Source organism: Kogia breviceps, chromosome 10, assembly GCF_026419965.1.
Source record: "Kogia breviceps isolate mKogBre1 chromosome 10, mKogBre1 haplotype 1, whole genome shotgun sequence".
NCBI classification, from domain to species: domain Eukaryota; kingdom Metazoa; phylum Chordata; class Mammalia; order Artiodactyla; family Physeteridae; genus Kogia; species Kogia breviceps.
In genome coordinates this window covers 31,488,611-31,510,244 of record NC_081319.1, presented here as the reverse complement: position 1 = coordinate 31,510,244, position 21,634 = coordinate 31,488,611, and the positions used below count along the sequence as shown (strand labels likewise).

Sequence of the window (21,634 nt, the reverse complement as noted above, 5' to 3'; positions counted from 1 at the left end):
GCTCTGGTCCGGGACGTTCTCACATGCCGCGGAGCAACGAAGCCTGTGCACCACAACTACCGAGCCTGTGCTCTAGAGCCTGCGAGCCACAACTACGGACGCCTGCGTGCCTAGAGCCCATGCTCCGCAACAAGAGAAGCCCACATGCTGCAATGAAGAGTAGCCCCCGCTTGCCGCAACTAGAGAAAGCACGCACGCAGCAAGGAAGACCCAACGCAGCCAAAACTAACTAACTGACTAAATAAATAAATTTTAAAAATTTATTAAAAAAAAAAGAACCTAGTTTCAGAAATCAGTGTTGGATAGATGCAACAATGTTTAACAGCTGGGATTTTATACTCAGATTTCAAAACTTAGTGCTTTTTCCAGGTGGACAAGACTGTGGAAAGAATTTGCATATTGCAGAATTAAAGAAAAGAATTATGGGCTTCCCTGGTGGCGCAGTGGTTGAGAATCCGCCTGCCGATGCAGGAGACACGGGTTCGTGCCCTGGTCCGGGAAGATCCCACATGCCGCGGAGCAACTGAGCCCGTGAGCCATGGCCGCTGAGCCTGTGCGTCCGGAGCCTGCGCTCCGCAACGGGAGAGGCCACAACAGTGAGAGGCCCGCATACCGAAAAAAAAAAAAAAAAAAAAAAAAAAAAAAGAATTATGAGCAGCACTGGTTAGTTTTTTGTTGTTGTTGTTTGTTTGTTGTTTTTTGGGGGTGTGTCGGTTCTTAGTAGCGGCACACGGGCTCTTCGTTGTGGTGTGTGGGTTTCTCTCTAGTTGTGGCGTGCGGGTTTTCTCTTCTTTAGCTGTGGTGCGCGGGTTCCAGAGCACGTGGGCTCTAGCAGGCTCTCTAGTTGAGGCACGCAGGGCTTAGTTGCCTGCATTGTAAGACAGATTCTTTACCACTGGACCACCAGGGAAGTCCCAGCACTGGTTTCAAAGACACCAGCAACAATAAGGTAACAAGTCGTTAACTTGTAAAGTTAGCATGTTACATCCTCTTAAAATAGTTCTGGAGAAGTGCAAAGAATGTCTATGGGAACACTGAACTGGGAACACTGAACTCCGTGCCTTTTGTGTAACGGATGCACAATAAATATCTGCTTAGCAAGTGCTGAGAGAAGGCAAAGGTAGCATGAACCAGGCACACCTACAGGATTGGACTGAAATGCAGCTCATGCCATGTACCAGTCAGGTGACCTTGGGGGCATTTGTTAACTTCTGTAAGCTTCAGTTTCTCCATCTTTAAAATGGGAGAAATGCTTCTTACTCCCAGTGTTGTGCAGGATAAAATGAGAAGATGTATGTGAACCATCTACACGGGGCCTGGCATACAGCAGTCATCCAGTACATGGAGGCTGTCGCTCTTCTGTCTTTGGCTGTGGTGGTAGTGGCCATGGTCATTATTGTTGTTGCTATAGTTATTAAAATAATCCTTATTTTGAAGAGACTAGGACTTTAGTTTGTCGAAATTGATGGCATATGAGTAGATGTCCAGGGGAAGGCAAGATTCTATAAAAGTGTTTTACATTCTATTTATTCTTGGAATTTTGCTTTATACCTTAAGATTAAAGTATCAGAACTCAGGATGACGGGTTTTAAAAGTCAGTGAGGGGGGGGCTTCCCTGGTGGCGCAGTGGTTGAGAATCCACCTGCTGATGCAGGGGACACGGGTTCGTGCCCCGGTCCGGGAAGATCCCACGTGCCGCAGAGCGGCTGGGCCCGTGAGCCATGGCCGCTGAGCCTGCGCGTCCGGAGCCTGTGCTCCGCAACGGGAGAGGAAGTCAGAACATTAAAAGACAATTGTGACACGTTATGCCTGACCTCTAACCCCCGACTAAACTTGGGAACATGAGTCCAATGTTTATCTGGATCTACTGATTAATTTTGTCCCTGCGTTCAGAGAAAAAGGCCCTGAAAGCACAGCTTAGATGTTAACAGGGGAAGGCCACGTTGCAGCCTCCGGTCTCAGGGTGAGAGTGTGTTACCCTCCCTGGTACCGTAAAGGCCAGCTCTCCTTCCTGATGTCCCCTTGTGTCAGACTGTGCTGCAAAGCTGCTGCAATCACTGTCATTAACACTGGGGTGTCTCACATGACACAGCAGATACGTAAAACGAGTTCATTTTTCTTTTTCAGTCTATTCAGCCATTATCAAACACCAAAACATTATCAAACATTACCACGCACCAGATATTTCCCAGATACTGTTTTAGGTTTTTGGGAAAAATGTAACAGGGAACGAGATTCTCGTGGGGAGCGAGCCAGATCGTACTCTTCAATTGTCTGGCATAATTTCAGAAATGTTTTAAGTCACCAGCGTAGGAAAAGGCAGATGAGATGTTTTGGACGAATGTTCTCATTAATAGATGAGGAAACCAAGGTCTCCCAGCCGGTGCGTGGAAGAGCCAGCGGAGCACCCCACCCCCAGCCACATGCCCGTCCATCACACACATCTGCCCCAGTGGCAGCCATTCATCTGTCACCACCGTGATGTTCACCAGATCCGTGTATCACCTATTAGCATTTTTCATTAACTCATTTCCTTCTTTTAACTTAGATTAATGTGTATCACTACCATAAACTGAAAATATCCATGAAAATCAACACAACATTATTAAATAGCTAGATACTGTTGCCTGCGGAAGGCTCAAGGGTTAGAAAGCTATTTAATAACCACACTGAGAGTTTCTCTTTGACCTAAGCAGGGCGGGAAAAGAACTGCAAAGAGATGACTTTCTCAGTATGAATGTGAGAGTTACCCGAGTGTTCTCCTGCCCCCTGAAATCATCTTGCAAACATCAGTTGTTTGGGCCCTGTGCTTAGGAAAACTCCACGCTCTACCCCTTAGTTGATGTTTAGTCATTGGTGATTCTGGGTTCACAAGGCTTCAGTTTTTCTGTGTCCAGCTTCCGCCTTGGGTACATAGAACATCCTATAAACAAACCCTGGCAGGGTAGGACAGCTGCCTTTTCAAAGGCTGGGGCAAGTCCTTTGTAAAATGAAGGATGTTTCAGAGGTAGGAATAATGGTCAGCTCTTTATAGAAAACTCAGAAAACATTAGTGTCTTCCCTCAGGGCCTGTCTGTATTTGATGTCATCAGGGGAAGTGTGCAGGATTCTCTGTAACAAGTCCAAGCCTTGCTAAATTGATGATGCTCTGCAGAAGCTCCTTATTAAAGACTTTATTCTGCTGTTAAATGGAGGATGGAGCCAGATGAAACCTTCCGCCAGACTGACTGTGACATCCCTAGCAGGCATTGATGAAGCCATGAGGTTTCTTTTTGATGATCATGACTTCATGTTGGGGCTCCCATCTCCAGTGTCAGAGTCTGTGACATATATGGCTTTGGGCATAAAATGTTCTAATTCCTAGTCTAAAAGAACAGCATGCGGTTAACTTCCTGCAGCTCAGGAATCAGAATTCACGGTGACCCTCAGCATTTTTTAAGGCCTTTATGTGATGTGGAAAAGTCCTCTTGAATCTGACAGTTCCCATCTTCAGCAACTCTTGTGACCCACACTATTCAAATAGATTCGTAAAATTCCCTTCACTCTGTGATTAATTTGCTTACCCCTTGACAGTGGGGCCTTTGTAGCATCATAAATTGTACCCAGCATTAAATAGGTGACTCCTCTGGGGAGTTTTGTAATTTTTTTTTTTTTTTTTTTTTTTTTTTTTTTTTTTTTCGGTACGCGGGCCTCTCACTGTTGTGGCCTCTCCCATTGTGGGGCACAGGCTCCGGACGCGCAGGCTCAGCGGCCATGGCTCACGGGCCCAGCCGCTCCGCGGCACGTGGGATCCTCCCGGACCGGGGCACGAACCCGTGTCCCCTGCATCGGCAGGCGGATTCTCAACCACTGCACCACCAGGGAAGCCCGAGTTTTGTAATTATTGAAAGAGAGAAAAGTCAGGTCTCTTATAGCATCATTGGGAATGGTTGTCCCTAAAACAAATAGGATTGAACCCATTTTGTAACTTTGATTTTCATTAATTCATGTGCACCTTATTTGTGTCCTGTGCTTATTCTAGGCACTGAGAAAGAACATGTATGATTATTCCTACCCTCTAGGATCTCTGGTTCCAGGAGGAGAGAGAGGCCAGTGATATAAGTGTGCTAGAAAAAGTGTTTACAGTGACTGAGAAACTGAAAGGACAGTTGAATCAGAAACACAGACAGTGCTTCTGCCCCTGAGAAGGCGGCAGCTTTTATTACCATAGACTCAGTACTGTCCCCGGATAGAGTGTGTGTGAAACTGAAAGGAGCCATGTAACCCACCTACAGATGTATCTGTTTCCCCCTCTGGACTGAGGGGCTTGTTTCACCAAACCTCTCACAAGAGACCAAACATCTAAATGGAGATGTCACATCTTCATGGAGAAATCAAGGGTGACAAGTGTGGGTGTTTAACAGCAGAGAGGTTACAAAGATTGAGAAAAGGCCATTTGAAAAAAATTAGAACAAGTGGAGTTAGGAGCAAAGAGAGTGGGTCCAAGTCAGAAACTTGTTTTATAATCATGACTACCAGCTGAGTGACCTTGAGCAACTTACTTAACCTCTCTGTGCCTTCGTTGCCTCAGCCTATAAATATAGGGAATAAAACACTCACCTTGCCTGTTTGATGGAGTTGGTGTGCTCTATCAAGGGTTAGCAAATTACAACCTGAAGGCTGTTTTTTACGTTAAAATTTTATTGGCACACAGTCACACCCATTCATTACATGTTGTATGGCTGCTGTCTCACTACAAGGGCAGCTTGAAGAGTTGCGACAGAGACCTTATAACCCGCAGTGCTGAAATATTTATCATCTGCCCTTTACAGAAAAAGTTGGCTGACCCCCATGCTCAGTGGTCATCTTGTGCCATCATGAAATCATTACAAAATTGAAACACACATCAGTTGGTAGAGGTGTATGGGACAAAGCCTTCCATTTCATAGGAAATATAAGGAAGACCATGATTTGCTAGATGTTTTTCTTTTTTCTTGAAGAGAAGGCTCTTCTTTATGTTAGTGAGATGCACACTTAACACAAGTGGCCAAGTCCTCAGATGGCAAAGGGCCACACCTGACTTACAGATCCTTGCAGGAGTTGTTTTCTCTGTTGGGGAGGATGACGGGACTTGAAATATTTTTTATTCCATGAAAAAAAAAACAAAACATGTTGTGAGTGAGTTCATGAGACAGGACTGGATGGGGACCTCTAATTCAGTGGTGATTTCTAGAGTGCCTAGAAATGGGTCAGGCCCTAGTCTGAATGCTGGGGATACAGTTGCTCCCCTCCTGGAGCTCACATCCTAGCCTTCAGATGTGTCCACCAAGTCTATGGAAGGACATCAGAAAGTATACTGAAAACTGTGCTGTTCTAATGTGTTCCCTCCGAACTTTTTACTGTATATTTCTTATATTTGAAGTCTATGCCTGTACATGATACATAACCAAAGATTTTAAAGGGTAGATGGTGAAAAGCAAGTCTCCCTCTATCCCTGACACGCATCTGATTCCCCACCTCAGATACAACCGCTGTTGCTGGTTTCTTGTACACCTTCCAGTGATAGTCTGTATATAGATAAGCATCCATGTGTACATGTGTATTTTTTCCTTCCTCTCTTCCCTTCCTCCCTTCCTTCCTTCCAGGTCTTCTGTCCTCCCTAACTTTTCATTTTAAAAAATTGCAAACCTAGTAGAAAAGTTAGAGGTTACCAGTACATTTCGCCACACTTACTTTATTTCTCCCTCCCCTACACACGCACGCATGCACACACACGCGGGCAAACCCAGATGCACACACGCATGCACACAATGAACACACAGATGCGCACACACACACATATACATTTTTCCTCTCAACTTTTAAAAGTGAGTAGTAGATATTACTATTCTTTATCCCTTAATACTTCAGCAGACGCTAGGAACAAGGACGTTCTCTTACATATAAACAAAACGAAAATTTCATCACCACACTCACTGATACAATAATATTTTCTAATAACCAGTCCTTACTCAGATTTCCCCAGTTGTCCCCACAGTTTCCTTTATAGCTTAAAAAAAAAATCCAGGATCATCTTAAGGATTCCTCATTACATTTAGTTGTCCTGCCTATTTGGGTTTTTTAAAGCACTTGCCTACTTTTGCTTCCTCCTGATCCTTGCTCTCATTCTGTGTCATTCACTTCTCTGGTCTGCTTTGCTTCTTTACCGTTTCTCCTGAGACGGACTTTTTTTTTTTTTTTTTAAATTAAAAAAAAAAGTATTTATTTTTGGCCACATTGGGTCTTTGTTGCTGCACTGGGGCTTTCTTTAGCTGCAGTGAGCTGAGGCTACTCTTTGTTGCAGTGCATGGGCTTCTCATTGCAGTGGCTTCTCTTGTTGTGGAGCACAGGCTCTAGGCGCAGGGGCTCAGTAGTTGCAGCTCGCGGGCTTAGTTGCTCCAGTGCATGTGGGATCTTCCCGGACCAGGGATCAAACCCATGTCCCCTGCATTGGCAGGCAGATTCTTAACCACTGCACCATCAGGGAAGTCCCTGAGACGGAGTTTCAATACTGTCTCTCTCTTCAGCCCCTGCAGGTGTCAGCCAGCCCTAAAGAGCAGCATGGATCTTGACGTGGTTAACATGTTTGTGATCGCGGGTGGGACGCTGGCCATCCCGATCCTGGCGTTTGTAGCCTCATTTCTCCTCTGGCCTTCAGCACTGATAAGAATCTATTACTGGTAAGTTCATTTTATAGTTCAAGTTTTCAGGAGTATCATGACCACGCCATCGTCTCTTGCTTGTCCTTTTTGGTTGTGGCTGTTCAACATTTATCATGAAATATTTCAAACTTACAGAAAAGTTGAAAGACATCCTTTCTGGAATGTTGGGAGTGTTCCTGAAGTAGTGGTAGCTTCTCCCCAGGTAAATTCTTCCAGGTTTCTGATGGTGTCTTTGCTCAGGAGACCACCCTGTCTCCCAGCGTCACTGATTCATGGGAATTCCTTTGGCTTTTCTTGGTCGTTGGATTCTGATTCAGTGATATCTTGACAGGTACAGTGAAATGCACTGAAAAATGAGTTAGAAAGAGCAGGATCGTGGAGATGGCATGGGTAGGACAGAATGGTTTTAGATTTTTTTAAAAGCAATCGTTAGTCGCGCCCACCCAGGGATGCCAAAAAAAAAAAAAAAAAAAAAAAAAGTGTTCATTAGTAAAGTGACGGAAAGGAAAAGAAGTTTCCAAAACTTCTGTCATTCTTGAGTCACCTTTATGCTTCTTGCTCTATCTGCGTACCACCTCTACTTTTCTTTTGTATTTTCTTTAGAGTGACTTTTTAAGAAAACCTTCAATCAACTTAAGAGTGACATATCACTACCTTAAGTGGAAAGCTTGCCATACATGCCCCAAATATTAAATTAATATAAGAAAGTAAAAATAAGCACAATGCCCTTAAACTATGTTCATAAATTCTAGCCTAAATACCATGGCCTACCAAAGACTCTCTCCTCTCTCTCTGTTACAAAGTCTGAGAGGTGTGAAAGGTAGAGAGCCTTTCTCCTTGATGGAATCAGAAGGTTAACAGTTGAAAAGAGAGAAGCTTTCTCATGATGTGCTTCAGGGACTTTTCATGCCACAGGCCATTTACCAAAGAAAATCACCTCTCACACTCCCATGGATTCATCCCATGATGAAGGAAATACTGAAATAGACCTGGTTCCTCTCTGTGCCATAGGGAAGCACACTGAGATTTGACCATGACTTCTGGAACTTAGGACTGGCCTTCTGTGCCCGAGAGAAGAATGCAGGGAGGTTGTGCTTTTGCCCTTTATCTGCCCTCCCTTCTGGCTCCCTTTTGTTTCATTAGAGTGTGGAATTTTCCGCCTGCCAGCCAGGCTCTGATCCTTGAAAAGAAGCTAATTGAACAGAAGGGAGCTTTCATGTTTCACTCACTCTTGTGGGGAGGTGATGACCCCTTCATAGGGTCACCCAGGACCCACCTCCGCTTTGATGAAGCTAAGACTCTGGCTGCTTAAATGCCATTGCCCTTGAAGCATTGGCAGTAGGAGTGCTTTGGGGCCAAGGCTCCCCTGTGGCCCCTGACATGGAGAGGCCAGAGTGGTGTGCTCCTCTCCACCCTGCAGAGGCACCGTGGACCTCCACATGCAAATTTCATTTTTCTTGAAGTGAAGCAGAGAATGCAGTTCAGCGATGTGACCCAGAACCATGTGTATGGCTGCATGCAGAGGTGCGATTATTCTACCACCACATGCGGAAACCAGCCTCTTGCTGCAGAGTCCCCCAACACCCAGTTCCTTGGGCCATCGCGGAGAAGGCTTTCAGAATCAGAATGTTAGAATAATTTTGATGCTTGATCTTTCAAGAGAAAATTAACTTTGTAGCAAATAATTCACTCTTTTGAGTTAAAATTCATGTAATTTAAACTTCACCATTTTAAAGTGTGCATTTAATTGGCTTTAATATATTCACTGTACTGTGAATTACCACTTTCTAATTGAGAACATTTCCATCTCCCCCAAAAGAACCCCCGTACTCGGTAGCAGGTACTCCCAATTTTCTCCTCTCTTTATCCCCTGGTAACTAGTAATCTACCTTCTGTCTCTGTGGATTTGCCTGTTGTGGACATTTCATATAAATGAGATCGTACGATTTGTGTTTTTTTGGGGTCTGGCTTCTTGCGCTTTTCAAGGCTTACCCATGCTGCAGCGTGTATCTGTACTTTGTGCATTGTGATGGCTGAATAATGGTCCATTGTATGGTTATACCACATTTTATTTATCCAAATGGACGTTTGTGTTGTTTCCACTTTTTGCTACTATGAATAATGCCTCATGGCAAATAATTCACTTTTATTAGCAAGTAATACCACCAAAACCCAGGGAGGCCCCACAGAGAACATTCAGTCCTTTATTATTTGACAGCGCAGATGCAGGTGACCTTAAAACCTGCCCATGCCTGTCACTTCACTCAGAGCTGTAGCTGGAGGATGAACACAATGCTCTTTATTTTGTGAACTCAGCCACACAGGCCAAGAAGAAACCCAGCTGGCTGGGGAGGATGAAAATCCTAGAAATCCTTTCGGATTATTCCAGGTAGCGCTGTGGCAGAGGGGCTGTGATTATAGTAATAGAACCCGTAATGCCATTGAAGAGTCGCCGGAATTCCTGTGAGCGGCTTCCCGCATCCCACTGAAACGCACAGCCTTTTTCCTTCAAATCACCTCACTGCAAGTGACACTTTCACAGTGGTTGTCATAGGATGAGCAGCTTTGCTGTGAGTCACTTATGTCCCTTAACCACAGCTACTCCTCCAAAGGCCTTCATTCACTCAGCTGCCCGTAACGACCACCAATAGGCCTCACCCTGCAGACCTGGCTTAGCCAAGTTAATTTTCAGGATTGCGATGTGAACAGAAACAGCAGGCAGTAGAGGTAGCTGGGCATCCCTGATACCCCAAGCCACGCTGCCAGGTGAGCATACGGGTGTGAGGAAGGCATCTCGGGGCGCTCTCGCCAGGACTTCCCTCTGGGTCTTCTGAGCTCCTTAGGGTACAGTGTCCCCGGTGGGTCACAGACCACCTTCAGAGAACTCTCTCTGCATCTAAGTGTCCCTGGAGCATGGCTAGCACAGTTCCACAGAGACGGGAACTATGATAGCTCCTGCAGGAGATGGCAAACACATGGCTGTGAGAGTCCACAGAGAGCCACACTGGAGATGCCGTGGCCACTGTGGGTGACATCAGGGGCTGCTCTGGCTTTCGTTGTGTAAACTTTCAAAATTGTTCACCGAATGAAAAGGACTGAGATTTTTAAAGATTTTTGTTTTCCCAAAGAAACTCAGTTGTGCGATCAAGATAAGAAATCATACATATAAGAGAGAGAAGAGGATAATTGGAAAAGAAGAAATAAAACTGATGTTGTTTCTGATGGCATGATTGTGTACATAGAAAGTCCAGAAGAATCTATCGATAATTTGTTAGAATTAAAAATGTGAAGGGCTTCCCTGGTGGCACAGTGGTTAAGAATCTGCCTGCCAATGCAGGGGACACGGGTTCAAGCCCTGGTCTGGGAAGATCCCACATGCTGCGGAGCAACTAAGCCCGTGCACCACAACTACTGAGCCTGTGCTCTAGACCCAGCGAGCCACAACTACTGAAGCCGCACGCCACAACTACTGAAGCCCGTGTGCCTAGAGCCCATGCTCTGCAACAAGAGAAGCCACCGCAATGAGAAGCCCGTGCATCACAGCGAAGAGTAGCCCCCTTTCACCACAACTAGAGAAAGCCCGTGTGCAGCAACGAAGACCCAAAGCAGCCAAAAATAAAAAAATTTTAAAAAATGTGAATTTGGCAAGATTGCTAAATACAAGATAAGTAAACAAAAATCAGTTGTATTCTTATATAATAGCAACAAACAAATAGAAAATGAAAATATCTTGTATCAACAAATATAAAATACCTAAGAATAAATCTAAAGAACAACGTGCAAAGCCTTTACTCAGAAAACTACAAAGTACTAGTGAGAGAAATTTTGAGCAGCCTAAATTAATGGAGGGGATAGACAATATTTGTGAGTTGCAAGACTTTCCAATAGAGAGATGTCAGATTTCCCTACAGTGACCTGTAGATTCAGCGTACACACGTTTTAAAATCCCAGCAGGTTTTTTTTCTTATGGAATTTAATAAACTGATTCTTAAATTTATAAGGAAAAGCAAAGAGCCAAATTAAGCAAGACAGTCTTGAAGGAGAACAATACTAGATGATTTACACTACCAGCTATCAAGACTAGTTATTAAGCAACAGCAGTCAAGACAGTGAAATTGGCACAGAGGACAAATAAACTAATGGGACAGGAGAGTCCGGTAGCAGATGTACATAGATATGGTCTCTTGAATTGCGACAGGTAGCACTGCTCTGCGGCAGGGAAAGGGGACTGGGTCAACTAGATATCCATCTGAAAAAAAGTCAAACTTGACCCCTTTGGCAGGTAGAATTACTAAAACAGCCCCACCAAGAACTACCTCCATAATCCCCAGAACCTGTGAGTATGATGAAATATCACTCCCATGGTTATGTTGTATTATATACACTTGACCCAAAGATGGGGAGATAATGGCCAATAAACATGTGAAATGATGCTCAATTTTGTTGGTCCTAAGGGATATTCAAATTAAAACCACAGTGAGATACCATTTCACACCCATCAGAATGGCTAAAAGGAAAAGGGCTGACTGACAATTCCAAGTATTGGCAAGGATGTTGTATTAGTTTCCTAGGGCTGCTGTAACAAATTGCCACAAACTGGGTGACTTACAACAACAGAAATTTATTCTCTCACAGTCCTGGAGGCTAGAAATACTAAATCAAAGCGCTGGCAAGGTTGGTTCCTTCTGGAGGCTCTGAGGGAGGATCTGTTCCATTTTCCCCTCCCTAGCTTCTGCTGGTTGCCAGCAACCTTTGGCATTCCTTGACTTGTGGTTGTGTTACTCCAGTCTCTGCCTCTGTCTTCACATGGTGTTCTTCCTTCTGTGTGTTTCTGTGTCCTGATTTCCCTCTTATAAGGACACCAGTCACGTTGGATTTGAGGCCAACCCTAATCCACTATGACCTCAATTTAACTTGACTACATCTGCAAAGACCCTGTTTCCATATAAGGTCATATTCACGGTTTCCAGGTGGACATGAATTCTCGCGGGATACTATTAACCCACTATAGATTTGCCACTAGAATCTGGTGTATTGTTGACTGAAGTGTAAACTGGTTCATCCACTTCGGAAAACTGTTTGACAAAATGACCCACTTGGGGCTTCCCTGGTGGCGCAGTGGTTGAGAGTCCACCTGCCGATGCAGGGGACGTGGGTTCGTGCCCCGGTCTGGGAAGATCCCACATGCCGCGGAGCGGCTGGGCCCGTGAGCCATGGCTGCAGAGCCTGCGCGTCCGGAGCCTGTGCTCCGCAGCGGGGGAGGCCACAACAGTGAGGAGGCCTGCATACCACAAAAACAAACAAAAAAAAAAACCCCACTAATTTCACCCAATAGAAGTGTGTATATGTATTGATCAAAAGATATATACAAAAATGTTCCATAGCAACTCCATTTATAATACCTCCAAACTGGAAACACCCAATGTCTATTAATACTGTAATAGATAAATAAATTGAGATATAGTCATACCATTATTCACACAATGGAGTACTATATAGCTATGAAAATGGAAAGAAGTAATGCTACATTTTACAACATGAATGATCCTTACAAACATAATATTGAGTGGAAGGAGTCAGATACAAATAAGAACTTATTGTATGATAAAATTCTAAAACTGCAGAACTCTCCTGTTTGAAAATGAGGTAGTGGTTACCTTTAGGAGGTATTAATGGAGAGAGGCATGAGGTGGATATCTGGGATGCTGGTCGTAGTCTAAACCTTGATCTGGGTGGCAGATAATGGGTTCGTTCACTTTGTGCAGATTCATCAGGCTGTACACTTATAATATGTGTACTTTTCTGTATTATTTATACTTACATTGAAAGTTTCTCTAAAAAATAACAATGAAGGATGTAGAGAAATTGGATCCCTCATGTATTGCTAGTAGAGAATGTGAAATGATGTAGCCACTTTGGAATACAGTCTGGCAGTTCCTCAAAAGGTTTTTTTTTTTTTTTTAAAGCTACTATATGACCCAGGAATTCTACTCCTACATGAACTGAGAACATCCAAGAGTACAGAAAACATACGTCCATAGGAAAACTTGTATATGTATGTTCATAGTGGCACTATTCCTAATAGCTGGGCTTCCCTGGTGGCGCAGTGGTTGAGAATCTGCCTGCTGATGCAGGGGACACGGGTTTGTGCCCTGGTCTGGGAAGATCCCACATGCCGCGGAGCGGCTAGGCCCGTGAGCCATGGCCGCTGAGCCTGCGCGTCCGGAGCCTGTGCTCCGCAACGGGAGAGGCCACAACAGTGAGAGGCCCGCGTATCACACACACACACAAAATAAATAAATATTCCTAATAGCTCAGAAGTAGAAACAACCCAAATGTCCATCAACAGATGAATGGATAAACAAATATGGCATATCCATATGATGGGATATTATTTAGCCTTAAAAAGGAATGAAATACTGATACATTCTATCATGGATGAACTTGAAAACATGCTAAGTGAAATACGCCAGACACAAAAGGCCCCATATTGAATGAACCCATTCATGGGAAATGTCTAGGATAGGCAAATCCATAGAGACTTGAAGTAAACTAGTGGTTGCCAGGAGCTGCAGAGGAGAATGGTGAGTGAGTGCTTATGGATTTCTTTCTTTTTCTTTTTTAATTGTGGTAAAATATACACAATATAAAATTTACCTTTTTAACTATTTGTAAGTATATAGTTTAGTTGGGTTTCTTTTTTTTTTTTTTTTTTTTTTTGAGATTGAAGTAGTGCAAGCTTTATTCAATGGCCAGAGAATGGAGAAGTGGGAACTTAGTTTACAACTATCACCTTAATGGCAAGAAGGATTTGCTTTTTTGGGGATATAGTTGTTTTACAATGTTGTGTTAGTTTCTACTGTATACAGTGAAGTGAAGTAGAGTACCCTATGCTCTACAGCAGCTTCTCATTAGTTATCTATTTTATACATATTAGTGTATATATGTCAATCCCAATCTCCTAATTCATCCCACCCCACCCCCCCTTTCCCCGCTTGGTGTCCACACGTTTGTTCTCTGCATCTGTCTCTATTTCTGCAGTCAGGTTGGTGAGGATGTAGAGAAACTGGAACCCTTATGCTTTGCTGGTAGATATGTAAAGTGGTATAACTACTGTGGAAAAGTTTAGTGGTTCCTTAAAAAGTTAAACACAGAATTACTGTGTGATCCAATAATTGTACTTCTATACCCCAAAGAATTGAAAGCAAGGACTCAAACAGATACTTATATACCAATGTACATAGCAGTATTATGCACAATTGCCAACAAAATGGCAACAATCCAAATACCTATCAACAGATGAATGGTAAACAAAATGTGGTATATACATACAATGGGATATTATTCAACCTTAAAAAGAAGTAAAATTCTGATGTAGGGTACAGCATGGATGAACTTTGAAAACATTATGCTAAGTGAAATAAGCCAGACATCAAAGAACAAATATTGTATGATTCCACTTATATGGCTATCATATTTGTCACAAAATTTTCCACAATTTTCCCTGGAATTTTGGCAAATGATATATTTGAAGGACAGAATCTTTTTTATATAATAATAAAACTACCATTTATTGAATATTTCCTGTGTGTTGGGCATAGAACCAGACTTTGTAATGGATTATCTCTTTTAATCTTAACCGTATCCTCAGTAGAATGCAACATTTTCCTGTATTACAGATGAGGAAATTGAGTTTCACAATCATATAGCCAATAAATGAATGAGCTGGGATATGAATGAGTGAACAAATTCATGTTACCTTGTCATATTTCATATCATGAAATATGTATGTTTTGTCATAAGAAGAGCTGTTAAGCTAGCCAGTTTTATTGTATCTTTAATGTTTTGAATAGGCAATATATTCATCGAAAAAGTACTAAAAAAAAGCATGGTAAGTCTCCCTCCAACCACTGTTCCCTCTCCACCTACTTCTCACAGTATTTCCCACCTCCACTCCAGATACTCACTTTAATAGTACCTTGTATATGCTCCCATGCATTTTGTATGCAGGTATGAGTAAATATGAATATATATCCTCATCTCCCTCTCCCTTTATTTTACACAAAGGGTTAAAGTTGGTCCATTTAGGCTATTTGCTATTGTAAGACTTGGCTACCTCTTTGGTGCAAAGTATACCCCAAAGTGAATCTCTGATTGAATTAATTATCTTTCGTCTTGGAGAGAGTCTTCATGCAGAGAGTTCAATTTGTTTAGACGGTAATTTCATATTGAAATCAGTTTCAGGCCAAACTCCAGCACTGCCAAGTCTTATGTAACTAACAGAAGCTGAGCTTTCAACCAGCTGCCATATGTTGTAAGGAATAAAACCAGAGGACTGATGAGATAATTCTTATGAAACAAGTTCTCACTCTCAGAGTCTCTAGGAAAAATATATCTGGAGTGGAAGGCAGGGGAGGACATGTGACCTTTATCAAGCTTATCCACCATAGTGGAAATGATGTCTGTACAAAACCAAATGTTTGTTACCATAAATTCTGCATCACAATTAAAATCCAAACAGTTTTTTTTTTTAAGCAGTCAAATTCATCAAAATCCAATACTTGAGAATGAATAGCTTCTTTGAAACCACAGTAACACTTAAATATGGTTAAGACTCTGATGGCCTGTCCTTGTGTCTGAGTGATTCCCTGGGCCCAGCACAGGGACCAAGTTTCCAGAGCCCTGAAGACAAGGGATAACACCCCAAAATACGGTCTGATTTTCCTCTCCACGTTCATTGGCCCGGCAGCTGCTAAGAACAAAGGCTGCATCTCCCAATACCTGGCAAACAAATGCAGTATATCCTCATAAATTGATTGCTTCTCTGAGGTGCCCTCAAGTGTATTTGTGGAGAAGCTTCAAGAACAAGTCAAGATGCAGGTGTCCTTCTATGAGACTGGAGAGATTCCATGGAAGAATCTGGGTGTCATGAAGGAGGCAATGGTTCAGGCAGAGGAAGCCGCTGCTGAGATTACTAGGAAGCTGGAGAAACAGGAGAAGAAACACTTAAAGAAGGAAAAGAACAGCTGGCTGCAGTTCCCCTCGCATCTTCAGAAAACAGCATCAGTGCTCAGGGGGAGTGCAAGAGGACAAGTGCAAGACCCCAAAAGAAGAAAGTGAAAGCCCCAGGAGGCTTCTCAGGAGAATGGCACAGAAGATTCGTCGGTCTCTTTCTCCAAACCCAAGAAAAATCTTTTTGCAAGGAGGAGCTAGTTAGTAGTGATCCTGAAAAGACAGCTGGTGGTGGAAATCTTCCCAAGAGGAAGAAATCTTTCCCCAAAGAGGAACCACCTAGTGACCCTGAAGAGTCAGGAAACAAGAGTGTCCCAAAGAAAAAGAGGAAATTCTCCAAGGAGGAGCTGTAAGCTGTGGACCGGAGCAAGAGCAGCAGTTCCAAGGAATGAAAAAGTTCCAAAAGCTACCCCAGGAAGATTAGAATGGACCTTTCCCTGGTGGGGCGTAACCTGCGGAGATACTTCCCACCCAACCCATCTCCTGTATCCCAATAAAAACAAATTCACAAGAATAGATAAATAAATAAGGTTAAGACTCAAATGCAGAAATTTGGTTGGTTGAAAGGCTAATTAAACTTCCAGGTTGCTCAAATAGAATTACAAATAGGCAAAGTAGTGTTTTTCACAGCAGTCACTGGAATTACCCACAGTGGTCAGCTGTGAGGTATGTTGAGTCCTGAGACAGTAAGGAATCCAGGCATCCATCAGACAGCCTCCTGTTGTCCTTTCTTCCCTTCCAGAGATTTGTGGATGTGGAATGACACCACCGCCAGCAACTGCAGCCTTGATGAGTCCGATTCTTCATCTCCATGAGTAGCAAGTTGTAGGTGACAAGAGGGAACACACTTTACCTTTAGGTCTTCTGATGCATTTCCTTCCAGTTAAACTACCTCTGCAGTGAGGTCCTCTAGGACTCCAGGGCGACTGCCCTGGACCCAGAGTCACTCAACGCCTGCACGTCCACAGCTGCTCGTCCCAGATTTCAGGTGTCAGTGAACGTGGCCCAACAGGAACTGCAAGCCAGCTGTCCTCGAGGGGAAACCACCTTTGTCTTGGCATCTCTGGAGTCCTTCCCAGCCTTACCACCAGCCGTTTCCAATTCTGCTGAAGCTCAAACAAGCAAGGCAGAGAAAGGGCTCAAGTCAGACACCCAGTGAGGTCCCATTGCCGGCTCCTTCTTCGCACTGCGATTCAAAACTGCTAGAAATTCATGTTAACAAAGGGTTATTACGTGTCATGCTTCTTAAGAAAACACCCCCTTTTCCCTTTCTAATAGACTGCTTAGTAACATATATACATGTTACTTACAGAATATTCATGTAAGGTGCTTTCTGGAATGGTTTGGCGTAGTGCTCCTTGAGGGTGAAGCTCTGGGGCCTCCAGAGACATGCGTGGAGGACGAGGGCTGGGAAAAGTGTTGGTCTTACTTCACAGTGAGACTGTACAGAGTCCCCCTCCTGAAGCTGCTTCTCTGGAGCTCAATGACTTTGACTGGCCTGTATTTTCTGTCCCCAGGTACTGGCGGAGGGCGCTGGGCATGCAGGTGCGCTATGTGCGCCACGAAGACTATCAGTTCTGTTACTCCTTCCGCGGCAGGCCTGGGAACAAGCCTTCCATCCTCATGCTCCACGGATTCTCTGCCCATAAGGACATGTGGCTCAGCGTGGTCAAGGTGCAGTCCTAGAGCCTTCTGTCTTCAGAGGGTGTCACTCAGTCAAGAAGAGGTTTCCACTTGGACACGATGTCATCAGCAGGGGTAGAAAGCAAGGGGAACCCAGACCTGTCGCTCAAATCATCCTAAAATTAATGCAGTATATTATTCAGATCCTTTTATCGGACAAAACTTACTGAATTGAATGTTATTTGTAAAATCTGTGCCTTAAAAATCGTTTCACCGTATGAGTATTTCTTAGGGATGATTTCTGACACTCAGCTTCATCTCAGGCCCGTCATGACTATCAAGATCCAGCTTTTATTTTATTTATTTTATTTTTTTGCGGTATGCAGGCCTCTCACTGCCGTGGCCTCTCCCGTTGCGGAGCACAGGCTCCGGACGCGCAGGCTCAGCGGCCGTGGCTCACGGGCCCAGCCGCTCCGCGGCAGGTGGGATCTCCCCGGACCGCGGCACGAACCCGTGTCCCCTGCATCGGCAGGCGGACTCTCAACCACTGCGCCACCAGGGAAGCCCAAGATCCAGCTTTTAAAAAATCATTTGTTCTTTCTTTCTTTTTTTTTTTTTTTTTTTTTTTTTTTTTTTGCGGTACGCGGGCCTCTCAACCGCTATGGTCTCTCCCGCCGCGGAGCACAGGCTCTGGACTCACAGCCCTAGCGGCCACGGCCCACGGGCCCAGCCGCTCCGTGGCACGCGGGATCCTCCTGGACCGGGGCACGAACCCGCGCCCCCCGCATCGGCAGGCAGACTCCCAACCACTGCGCCGCCAGGGAAGCCCCAATTTGTTCTTTTATACTCCGAGATTCTCCTCTTCCTTCCCCTCCTCCTCCCTTTTCTGTTTCTCCTTCTCCCCTCCCCATCTCCTTCCGTCTTCCTTCTATTTCTGCTTTTTCTTTTCCTTAGCCCTTTAGAGAAAGTCTTGATCTGGCAGCTTTCTGGGATAGTTTTCCAAATCACTCCCTTTCTGTCCTGGTTTACTTGGGTGTGGCAACTTGCTTTACTTAAGAGTGAACAGCTGGTGAAGGTGGGGGCTCGGAGAGGTCTTGGGAGGGAAGCACCCCAGGCTCCCACCTCAAGCAGGACCATACCTGAATGATCCCAAGTACGCTTCACACCAGGAGGAAAAGGCTCATACATCCTCCACTTCCTTACATTCTTACTTCCAAATTTCATTATGAGGACAGTCATCCTCATGCGTTAATGAAACTCTCACTTGCTGTCTCCATCTTTCATATAACTGGATATTTGTTTATCGATAACTGATGTTTCTCAGATTCCTGGTTAAATGTGGCACATATTTAAATGGAAGAAGGTGTTTAGAATAAAAATACCCTAGGAATTAGACCAGAATTAGGGCGATCAGACATGGTTCTTAGGAAAAGCATTGCTCCTGTGGGCTCTGGAGCTGGACAGGACTCTGGGAGAGCAGAACTATCCCTTACAGTCCCAAGTCAGTGGCTGTGTGACTATAGAGTTAAGTGTGGAAGGGATGAGGGAAAGGAGAAGGATGTAGTACCTGCCAGCTGATGTCAAGAAAGAGCAGAGGATACAGGCCTGCTACCCTGACCTTTGTCCCCCTTATCTAGTCATCCCCCGAGTCCCCTTCCATTTCTGTATTAGATTTGGGGGGTTTCTGCTCCCTATAAGGCTACTGGCAATGTTTATTCACATCAGATGTTACTAGGGTAAGATACTGGGTGGTTCAGGTTCATAACCTCCCCGGGAGTGGCTGTCCAGGTCACTTGGTAAGTAGGGGTAGCCTCCCCAGAAAAATGGGCAGACATGGTCTACACTGCACATACTGACACTCTGCGCCTGTGTATCCTCAGTTCCTTCCAAAGAACCTGCACTTGGTCTGCGTGGACATGCCAGGACATGAGGGCACCACCCGCTCCTCCCTGGATGATCTGTCCATAGATGGGCAAGTCAAGAGGATACACCAGGTAAGCAGGAGGCTCCACCAAACATTGCCCAGGTGGGTCTTGCTCACCATTGCATGCCCAAGTCTGAAGAGCAGGCAAGGGAGTTCCATTCTGACTCAACCATTCTCCAATGCATTCTGTCTGCAAGTAATTGCAAACAAAATGGCAGCAGCCCAGGGGTATCCTTGGTCAGCTGTGGAGGACCAGGGCTTATTGCAGACTGTTCTCCTCTAAGCCTACTGCAGTTGTTTCTAAAGAAATACAATCTGGGCATTTTCTCAGCTCTTCAGAAAGGGAGTTTAGAATTCCTCAAGACCATTTATTTTTTTAGAGTCTATTTTTCTGCTTACCAGCTACATGATGACAATAACAGCATGTCTGCCTAATTGTAGAGGATGCTTTTTGCATTTTGTTCTAATTTAGTATCTATCTTCAGCCCCCTCTGACTGGGCTTTCAAGGTCATGGGGCTCATGAACTATTTCAAAATTTACTGGTTCATAAGCTTCAAATTGACATATTTTCCCCAGTTGAGGATATTTATTTAATGCCTGCCCCTCTCCCCCCATTGAACTATGTATTCTCTTGAGGTCAGGATCCTTGTTTCTTTTACTCTTTGCTGTATCCTCAGCAGCTGACCATAGTTCCTTGTACATAATAGACATCCAATAAATATTTTTTAGGTGAATGGGCAGATGGGTGGATAGTTGATTGAATGGTTGGATAGATGGAAAGTTGGATGGATGGTTGGATGAATGGTTGGATGGTTGAATACACGGATGGGTGGATTGTTATCTGAATGGATGGTTGGATGGATGGGAAGGCCTGTAAATTAGGGCAGCAGTCAGCAAACTGTGGCCCATGGGCTCTGTTTGGCCTGCCACCGAGTTTTGTAAGGTAAGTTTTACTGGGACTCAGCCACAGTCGCTCATTAACATGTTGTCTTTAGCTGCTTTTGTGCTACAGCAGGAGAGTTGAATAGTTGCAACAGAGGTCATGTGGCCCACAAAAATTTTCCCAAGAAGATATTTACTCTCGGAACCTTTATTTTAAAAGTTTGCTGACTGATGAATTAGGGGAATCCTTGTTGATTTTATACTTTCAAATGACCCTTCAGTCAGCTGTGCCAGGTAAAGAGAAGTACATGCATGTAACAGGGCTCATCTGGATACTAGATCCAGTAGATTCCAGATTCCCTTTCATCAACAGTCCTTTTCACTCGTCCCCATGGGAAGTACAGAGGTTTTCTACTCTGTAATCACCATTGTCATTGTCCACAGCTGTATAACCATGCCTCTTTCTCATTTCCCTTCCTAGTTTGTAGAATGCCTCAAGCTGAACAAAAAACCCTTCCACCTGATAGGCACCTCCATGGGTGGCCACGTGGCTGGGGTGTATGCTGCTTACTACCCATCAGATGTCTGCAGCCTGTCTCTTGTGTGCCCTGCTGGTGAGTTATGAGGCTGAAATAACCCTATGAGTGACTTGAGCACAGTGGGGTCTGAATCTCTGAAGACATAAATGGCAGTGTCTACTCTGGTTTTTTTAGAATCATCTCTTTGACGATATTTTAGAGTTACTAATCAGATTGCTTCAGTGATATAAACAATAGTTGTATAACCATAATCATAACCATATTGAGTTTTTTTAGTTTTAACATCTTTATTAGAGTGTAATTGCTTTACAGTGGTGTGTTAGTTTCTGCTTTATAACAAAGTGAATCAGTTATACATATACATATGTGCCCATATCTCTTCCCTCTTGCATCTCCCTCCCTCCCACCCTCCCTATCTCACCCCTCTAGGTGGTCACAAAGCACGGAGCTGATCTCCCTGTGCTCTGCAGCTGCTTCCCACTAGCTATTTATTTTACGTTTGAAAAACATGGAACACTTCACGAATTTGCATGTCGTCCTTGCGCAGGGGCCATGCTAATCTTCTCTGTATCGTTCCAATTTTAGTATATGTGCTGCCGAAGCGAGCACTTGAGTTTTATTTATTTATTTTTTTAAACATCTTTATTTGAGTATAACTGTTTTACAATAGAGTGTTAGTTTCTCCTTTACAACAAAGTGAATCAGTTATACATATACATATGTTCCCATAACTCTTCCCTCTTGTGTCACCCTCCCTATCCCACCCCTCTAGGTGGTCACAAAGCACAGAGGTGAACTCCCTGTGCTATGTGGCAGCTTCCCACTAGCTATCTAATTTACATTTGGTAGTGTGTATATGTCCCTGCCACTCTCTCACATCATCACCGCTTACCCTTCCCCCTCCCCATATCCTCAAGTCCATGCTCTAGTAGGTCTGTGATTTATTCCCATCCTACCACTAATCTCTTCATGA

General features: G+C 44.1%; 1 protein-coding gene and 1 non-coding gene across 16 annotated transcripts in view; one reads left to right on the top strand and one right to left on the bottom strand.

The window, feature by feature from the left end:
- Positions 1-21,634, top strand: part of ABHD6 (abhydrolase domain containing 6, acylglycerol lipase) — a 55,995-nt gene that overhangs the window by 20,649 nt on the left and 13,712 nt on the right. For 6 of the 15 annotated variants that reach the window (XM_067043807.1, XM_067043806.1, XM_067043808.1 and 3 more), the window contains 4 exons: positions 6,546-6,698; positions 17,210-17,366; positions 19,196-19,309; positions 20,604-20,736. In XM_067043807.1, coding sequence (XP_066899908.1) covers positions 6,580-6,698; positions 17,210-17,366; positions 19,196-19,309; positions 20,604-20,736 — 523 coding nt within the window. In that variant the 5' untranslated portion in view covers positions 6,546-6,579. Of the gene's footprint in view, positions 1-369; positions 436-653; positions 664-6,545; positions 6,699-17,209; positions 17,367-19,195; positions 19,310-20,603; positions 20,737-21,634 lie in introns of those variants that run through there. The other 9 variants (XM_067043810.1, XM_067043811.1, XM_067043814.1 and 6 more) reach the window with 3 other exon arrangements.
- LOC131764723 (U6 spliceosomal RNA) lies at positions 21,164-21,270 on the bottom strand. The gene has a single exon (XR_009337925.1). It is a non-coding gene; the product is annotated as a U6 spliceosomal RNA (small nuclear RNA).